Source organism: Chrysochloris asiatica, unplaced genomic scaffold (genome assembly GCF_000296735.1).
Source record: "Chrysochloris asiatica unplaced genomic scaffold, ChrAsi1.0 scaffold00010, whole genome shotgun sequence".
In the NCBI taxonomy this organism is placed as follows: Eukaryota; Metazoa; Chordata; class Mammalia; order Afrosoricida; family Chrysochloridae; genus Chrysochloris; species Chrysochloris asiatica.
Window position 1 is genome coordinate 15,961,057 of NW_006408528.1, and position 9,109 is coordinate 15,970,165.

The 9,109-nt window shown below is 36.8% G+C and overlaps 1 protein-coding gene across 1 annotated transcript in view; it reads right to left on the reverse strand.

Annotated features, from left to right (window-relative positions):
* The window catches only part of AKAP9 (A kinase (PRKA) anchor protein 9), a 152,593-nt gene that overhangs the window by 109,006 nt on the left and 34,478 nt on the right, over nt 1–9,109 (reverse strand). The window contains exons 7-8 of the mRNA XM_006834394.1: nt 6,252–6,449; nt 2,748–5,141 (exon numbers count right to left, since the gene is read on the reverse strand). Of these exons, the coding sequence (XP_006834457.1) occupies nt 2,748–5,141; nt 6,252–6,449 (2,592 nt within the window). The remainder of the gene's footprint in view (nt 1–2,747; nt 5,142–6,251; nt 6,450–9,109) is intronic.

The window sequence follows — 9,109 nt, forward strand, 5'->3', positions numbered from 1 at the left end:
AAAGAATGATGTATGCACAACCTTGGAACAACAGGCCTCTGGGATACAGGGATTGAGACATGGTTGGAATTGGGAAAAGGAGGGAAATAATGTTAAGAATGCTTGGCTATCTTTTGAATCTTGGTTTCCCTTGCATACCATTATAAATAGACACTGGGGGGGAGAAAAAGGAATAGCTAGAAATATCACCATAGAAAGAATCTAAGTCTGTTTTCTGCCTGTAACTGATTGGAATACCTAAAATGGGACTACAACATGCCCAGTGAAGGTAGCTACCTGTGGAGCCTCTGCATTACATAAGACTAAAGGTGGAATCCTGAACCGTATCCAGAATCTTCAGAGGTGGGAAATTTCCACTTGAAAGGACAAGCAGACCAGCCTGGAGCGGCTAGAAGAACAGAAGATACTTCTTGAAAGAAAGACTAACAGGAAAAATACAGAACAATAATGTCAAACTGATTGATTACTACAAGAACAAGCAAGTTGCTCGCTCAGGAGACATCAAGGCAAGTGGTCAGGTCCCCTCAGATCAAACCCCCTTCCAAGACTAAGACTCAGTGGAAATACATGCTCTGATTGGTGACCATGTTCGTCACTAATAAGAAGTGAGGGGAAAACAGCAATGAAGCTGCAAGCTAAGCCCTACAACGTTCAATAGACTCCTGTGAACCCAGGTGGAGACTGGGTTGGCCAACAATGTGGCAAGACCTGGGGACTCTTGGGCCCAGAGTCAGTGACACAGCCACAGAGGACTAGAGTAGAAAGTGAAGCGTCCAGTGGATAAGAAAAGAGGACATATGCACAAGAACACCCACACTTATAGATAATACCCACTTGATCGGGCTTCAATGACTGGATGATCAAAGCTCAACTAGAAGGAAAAAGAAGAGGAAAAAAAGAGTAATCTAATACAATTTGATGAACTTGACCTACACCTATGGATGCAGTAGCTCAAAAGAGGGAACAAATACATACAGAGAGTAGACAGGGATGGGCAATTTGGACACTGGCTACCCAAAGTGGAGGTGGCTATAAAGGCAAGAAGTAACTGGCCTACAAGCTTAAAGAGGGAACCTAGATCCAGAAGGCATGGAGGAAGACAGAATCTCCACTGAGTAGTATCCAATCTGTCTAGGCGGGGCTGATGAAAGGAAACGCGGATAGGTCTCTTGTGCTACAATGGTAAATAATTGTTATCAGGACTGATTGTGAGGGTTGGAAATGTAAAGGTAGACGTTTTGTAGCAAGGAGGGGAGTGATTAACTTTGTAGTCTAGGAGCAGAGATCCCTGGGGCCATCAAGGGAGAACAGTGGAGAGCGGGACCCTGCCCAGAGAAGCAGTGACGGCAGAGATGGAAGCAGAGACGATGACGTGGAGAAATGGAGCAGCTGTGGACTTCATACCTAGAAACGGAGAGGGGATGTGTGCTGACGACCAGGGGAACAGGCTTGTAGGGTAAACCCTCTGGTTGGTTGATGTTGCATGGAGGGGACTGTAATCATGGCAATGAAATGATATACAATAGGATGAATGTAAAACTAATGTTCTCCCATGTGAACTATCACATAATTCACAATAAAACATTTTTTTTAAAAAAAGCATACTGCACAAAGCAGAAATTTTTTTTTATGTTAAGCTAAACTATTGTTTGATTTTTAAAAGCCTTCAGGAATATCTTTGGTTTAAGGTTTAAAGATGATCTCAGGTCAATAGTTTCAGAAGTTCATTCATCCTTCATGGATCCAGGTAGTCTAGAGTCCATGAACATTTGTTCTATATTTTCCCTCTTCTGATCAGAATTCGTCTATAGACTCTTTGATCAAAAAATGTTCAGTAATGGTAGCTGGGCCCCATCCAATTTTTCTGGTCTCATGGCAAAGACGACAGCTGATCACGGAGGCACTTAGAACATTCCATAGCCTCCTATTCCTAACACTTCTTCCATTGTTGCTCCAGGCATATTGAGACCAATTGTACCTTGAATGGCTGCTTAGCCCAGTAGAACTTTCCTGTTAACTCCAATATCAATATAAATTGTCAGGGGTCATCTATTACTAATCAAATTACAGACAGTGTTTAATACTCTAACCGTACATAGAGTTAATACTTTATTTTTCTTCAAGTATAACAAGAATGATAAAATCTATGATTTAAATAGATTTTTTTTCAAGGAAACAATTTCATATCTACAGAACAATTATATAAAATTATTAAAAAACAGTTCATTTTTTATAGTGTAACCTTGAAGACTGAAAAGTTGTTTGAAATGCAAGATCTGTGGTCAAGGTCACCCAGCTGCTCCTTGGAAACTCTATACAGGGTCGCTATGGGTCAGAACCAACTCAGTGGCACTTAACAACAACAACCTTGAAGATCCTAGCACAAAATGAAGTTTTAAAACCAGTATTTGGCACGACAGTTAACATTACAAAATAAAATGAATAACTTTGATACCACTCACATTCTCAATCAAGTCATCTAATTTTTTGCCTTTTCAAAAAAATATGAAATTATTACCATTTTATATTTCTTGATCAGAATGCACAACACAGATTAATCAAAAGAAAAGTAACAATGTGAAAGAAAAACATAGATGAAATAAATGGCAGACCCAAATTTAGTGGGCTTATTTTCATTCTTTTGTAAAGAAATTATAATCTACGTTTTATGAAAATGAAAACTTTTTCTAGGATGAAAGGTTTATCATCTTTACGTCGCTTTAACATTTTTAAACAAGTAAACATACCTGCTCTGTTTTAAGTACACAGAGTTCCTGCTGAAGTTGATTATTTTCACTAGGTTCAGTTCCCTCAAATGTTGATTTATTTGTCACTGATGGCAGGTGATCCAAAAATAACTGTTCTTGCTTGCTTGCTTTCCCAGTAGTCATATTTTCCAAATTGATTTTATTTTCCTCCATTACTTTTGATTCATCATGAAACCCTTTACTTGTTTTAGAAAGTGGCCCTCCAATGTCACAGCTACTTGTCACAGCCACAAGTCTATCTTTAAGAGAGCCTGGATGAACATCAAACACATTTACGGTTTCTGTCCTATTATGATTAATTATGATTTCTAGCTCTCTACATCGCAATAAAGTTTGCTCTTTCTCTTGCTTTAGAGATTTAACTTCTTCACTTAGAAAACTAATCTCACTATGTTTCTGCTTTAATTGTTCAGAAAGATCAGATAATCTCTCTGATAGTTCTAATTTTTCTCGCTTGGTTACCTCAAGTTTTTCCATAAGCTCTGTGGTATCTTTCTCCACCACCTCACCAATTTCCAGTGTTTCTGTTATAAAAGTCTTTTCATCGTCAAAGTCTGAACTTTTCATTTTTACTATAGTTGGATTTATTCTCTGCAAATGATGAAGCTCTTCATTAAGTGCTTCAAGTTTACTTTTATATTCTATTTCTTGCTTGTTTTTACTTTCTTCTAAATCAGCTTTTACCTTGAGAAGGCAAGCATACTCCTCCTGTAACTCTTGATAATTAACTTCAAAGTTTTTTTCAGCAAATGAAAAAGTGTTCCTTTGTTTTTCAATCTCTTCATTTAGCTGAAGGCATTGTGTTTTGAGGTTCTTGTTTTCCTCTTTAAGTATATCTATTTCTTTTTGAAAGCTACCATCCTTGGATTTGGAATTACTGGAGTCCAAGACTATGAATCTTTCTTCTTGGTTAACAGGAATATATATTTTTAACATGTCTTCAAGGGCTTTCTTTTCATCTTTAAGAATGTTATTCTCTACTTCAATTTGTGCACATTTTTCTTGAAGGTCATCCTCTTTTTCTTTCATTTGTTTCTGCAATAATTCAGTTTTAAGTTGCAGTTCTTGAACTTCTTGTTCAAGGGTACCCTTTTCCTTTTCTTCTTGTCTGAGTATTTCAATCTCTTTCTGAAGTTCATTGATCTGAAGAGTCATTTCTTCTGATTTTGAATTCATAAGGGACTGCTGCAAATCTTTTAATTTTGAATTTTCCAAAATTAATTGGTTCTGCTTAGTTATCAAACTGTCTTTCTCAAACTGCATGGTTTCTATCTTCTGTGTCATTTCATTCTGCAATCCATCTATCTGCTGTTTATAGTGAATACTTAAGTTATCTTTAAGTTTTTCAGTATTTATTCGATGTTCAATTTCTAAATCTTCCTTCAGTTTGGAAAGCTCTTCTTCATGACTAAACAGAAGCTGTGTTCTCAACCTCTCTAATTCAGCTTCTTGGGATTCAGCCATTCTGTCTAACACAGCATTCTTTTCTCTTTCTAACATTTCAAGTTTTATCTTGTAATTTGTGACTTCTGCTTCATGTTTTATTTCTAGTTCTTTCCTTGATTCAGATGCAGAAACAATCTCAGCTTTCAAATCTTCCACTGTACTAAGAGATTTATATGCTTCATTGAGTTTACTTTCTTGTTCAGCTGCTGTCTGTCTAGCTCTCTGGATTTGGTCCCTTGAAAAGCTTAATTCTTCCAAAAGGTCTTCAAGCTGTCTCTGTAAAGCAGACTTTTCTCCTGAAATTACTCCTAGTTCTTCCTTGAGTTTTTCCTTTTGAGAGTTAGTATCTTGCAACTTTATATTCAGTTCATTTATTGCCACATTCATTAACTTTATTTGATCTTCATTAACTGAAATATCTGGATATGATCTAAAAGCATTCTCTATTTCTCCCTTATGTTGTGTTTGAAGTTCCTCCATCTGTGACATGTGTTGTTTTATTAACTCTTGTTTCATCTGCACTATCTGCTGGCCATACATTTCATCTAGCTCTGCCCGAAGTTGTTCTAACTTTCTTTGTGTTTCCTGTTCCATTCTTTGCACAAGATCATTTTCAAATTGGCTATCTTTATGATTTTTCTTTTGAAGTTCTTCGACTGTCCCCATTAACTGTTTCACTTCCTCAGAACATTGTCTTTCTTTTTGTTTAGAATTAGTCAGCTCTAATTTCATGTTTTTTATCTCTTGGTTCTTTTGTAAAACCTGTTCTTGTAATTCTTCCAGGAGCTTATCAGCAGCTGTTACTTTATCCTTTAACTCAAGAGACTTTTTTTCTTCTTCCCTTATTTTTGTATTTAATTCTTCAATGACTGCCTCTTTTTCGTGTATTTCTTTTTTATTTGAGTTTTCTACTTTTTTAGTTTGTTCCTTTAAAAAGAAAAAAACAAAATATAAGAATGGTATTTTTAGCTTCTGGCAACTTACATTACCAGTTTACCAAAAGACTGAAATAAGTCAGCTTTTTACATAATTCTATATAAAGCAACTGCTGTGTTTGCTCCTCAATTGTTCTAAAGACAATGAGACTTGTGTATCCAGCTCTGGAAATGAAGAGGCACTAAAGGAGTCTTGGCCTTCTTGGGACAAAGAAATTTCTCTGTAACTGCTCTAAGATGACAAATAAAGGCCAGAATCTATTCTGTGTCAGTTAGCCACAGCAATGAAAGCTATCCTGTATAGTCTCTTGTGTGAAATCCTCCTAGATCTTCAGTTGGCATTACATGCGCCATCCTATGCTACCTTATGTTGTTGCCAAATGCTGAGCCTGCTTATTTTAAGATTTACACAGCACTATGACATTAGTAGATTATTTTATTCTCTTTAAATCCTGGTCTTTTCATCTGTACAACTGTTTGCACAGATAATATTTTATCTACCTTCTAGAATATGTTTTAAGGCTAAAATAAAATAAAATATATTAAGGTACTTGACTTTTAAAGTGTTACACAAATGCAATATATTTATAGATTAGAAAAAGTGCACAGTAAAATCAATTCATAGTAGTAAATTAATAATTAATCTTGAAAAATATTTACGTCACAAAAATCTAACATTTCTATTTCCTGATATTCTATAGGAGAAAAAAAAAACTTATAAAAGAGTATCACTTAATTTAAAAAGTCCAACATTTTGTTTTGATAATATCTTTGAAGTTTCAGAACAATAGCTAAAATAAGTATGAATACCTATAAATGAAAAAAAATAAAGGAGAGAAATTCTGGTTGCTGAATTTTCCTGAGAATTTGGCTTAACATGGGCTGATTACTTTCCAAGAACTCAATAATGTGTAAAATTTTAAAGTCTATGATTGTGAGACTACTAATTGCTTTGAAAATGAATTATTTCATGTATTTAAATAGCTTTCATTAAATACAATATTTTGTGAGCCATGTGCATAACAAAAAGATGAACACATACATGAAATTAAAGTTAATTGCAAAGTTGCCACAAGTTGGATGATTTTAAATATAAACATACCACTTCATATGCTTTAATTTTCTCTTGTAAGAAACTAATTTGCATTCTGAAGTCTTCTTTCTTTTTTTGATAATCTTCTAAGAGGTGGTCTTGTTCATCCAGCTTTTGCTGATGAGTGAGGATCTGCTGCTTTGCTTGTAGTAAGTCTGCAGCTGTGCTACTATGAGTGCTGTTTCTCAGCGTTTCACCAGCCTGCAACTTAAAAACAGAAAGAAACCCCAAAGCATTACAATTCTGAAGTGAATGCATTATGGAATATATATACCTTTTGAGGTATGATTCAACTCAAAATGGGTTTTTAGAAACTGTGATGGATTTAAGAAACAGGGACCAACAAACATACTGTTTGTCTCTTTCCCTAAAACACATTTCTCCCACTAAAGCAAAGAATATAGAGGAGACAGCTAAAAGTGATGTAGACACGCAGAGTAGAGAGGACTGACTGACAGAAGTTCTCAGATATCCTGACAACTTTTCAGTCTCTGACTTCAATCCTTTTCAAAGCATCTTGTGGTATTAGCTCGCGAGTTTGGTAAAATGATCCTATGTCCTTATAATTAATTTCCACTCTTTTGCTAAAACTATCTCAAATTATTTACTGTTACTTGCCATTAGAAACTCTGATTAATACAAGTAGATTCCTATCACTAACTACAGGTAAGTGAAAAATCCAAGGGTAATTTAAAAAGTATTGCTACTAGGGTTCCAGTTCATATATTTGTTGTTGTTTAGTACTGTGGAGTCAGTTCCGACCCATAGTGACCTTGCACAGGGTTTTTGAGGCTGTAAATCTTTACGGGAGCAGAAAGCCTCATCTTTCTCCCGCGGAACTGCTGGTAGTTTCGAACTGCCGACCTTGAGGTTAGCATCCCGATTTGTAATCACTACGCTACCAGTGCTTGCAAGCTTTTATTCCAACCTTGCAAGGGTTTATTTCAAACAAAATTTATTTAAATATGGGTCTGTGATCAATGGATGGCTGCAGACAAATCTTTTCAGTAATATATCTGTCTCAGTCTCATTAAGGTGCCTTAAAAACAAAAACCCTCCAATCAAGACAGTAGCTTCCACAAGGGAATCTTCTGGGCCAGCTAAGTTAAGGCAGAGGGGTCAGCTCAAAAGTGTTGAAGATTGTTTTCTGGAATTCCTAAGGGTAATCTTGACAGATTTTCTTGAAGGTCACAGAACATCATGGGGGCTAATTCAGAAGAAGTTTTAAGAAAACTGGAAAGTACATTAGTGAGAAAAATGCCAAGAAAGCTGCATGAGGAATTTTTTTCCATCAAGACAATCTGCTTATTCTTCAATGGTGGCAGGGGCTGTCCTATGAGAATTTCATCAAGAATACTGGCCCCATCCACCATACAGCCCTGATCTTGTCCCTAACTCAAAGACCTTTTTAAAGGAACACAATTTGAATCTCTGAAGGATACCAACACTGGTGTTTTGATGTGGCGAAAATCTAAGAGGGAAGAATTTTGGGAGAAAGAGATGAAAACAATCATTTTCAAAAGGGTATACACTCAAATGGAGTACCGGTCAAGAAATATTTTTATATTTTTGTTTAATAAAGAATTCTGCAATTCTGTAGCATTACTTTTTTTTTTTTTTTTTTTAAGGTTTTTATTGTGGATTGAGTGAAAGTTTTCAGGGCACATCATCGGTTTCACATTCAAACATTCATATACCTTGTTTCATTACATTGATTATAATCCCCTCCACATACCATCAGTTAACAGAGTTTCTCTCTATCCTCTTTAGCTTTTTTTTTGGGAAAAACTTTGCCTTTTTGGAATTTACAGTCTCAGCTTTTAGGGAAGGTTTTTACATTTATCTGTGGGTATCCAGGGCTCATGTATAGAATTATTAACCAGCATAACTGAATAATCAGATAAGGGACATTTTGCTATGTCTGCTAGGTGGCTAAAGTCTGATCCTCAGAGCCTATGGTTTGGACGGTCAGCAATGCTTGGGCCCACAGGGACTTGAACTCCTGACCGGCTCTGCACGTTCTGCATCAGATTCCCCCTTATTTATTATTTGTTTAAGGGACGCTGCCTGTCTTAGGCGGTCAGTGCGAATTCCTCAGTCTTACCCGTCATCGAAATTCATTGCAGCATGGCAATGGCTCTTTGACATTTGGAGTTCTAGTGTAGTGCTTGCTGTAGGATATGCACTAGATCACATGGTCAGTTTGAACCACACGGTTGGTTGTTCAAACTCACCAATAGCTCCTTGGAAGCCCTATACAAGGCTGCTATGAGTTGGAAATGACTCAATGGCACTCAACAACAACAACAGATATAAATACATGGAGTCCTGATGTGGCACTGGACTGCAAGACGGTGGTTCAAACTTATTAGCTGCTCCTCAGAAACACTATTCAGGGTCGCTATGAGTCAGAATTGACTTGACACCAGTTAACAAGAACAAATATATGATATCTATATGAGTCCTAGAGTCCTGGTGTGGTACTGTAGGCTAATGCTTCAGACTGTAAAGTCGTTTGAACTGCAAGGTTGGTGGGTCAAGCTCTTTTGGAAACCCTTTACAGGGTCACTATGGGTCAGAATCGACTCGACGGCATGTAACAACAACAACATATGGAGACCTGGTGTGGCTCTGTGGGTTAACCCACCAGAACACAAAGCCATTTGAACTGCAAGGTTCTGAGCCACTCCTCAGAAACCATATACAGGGTTGCTATGGGTTGGAACCAACTCAACGGCACTTAACAACCACAACATATTATATATCCTGCTGTGGAGTTGGTTCCAACTCATAGTGACCCTGTACAGGGTTTCCGAGGCTGTAAATCTTTACGGGAGCAGAAAGCCTCATCTTTCTCCTGCGGAACA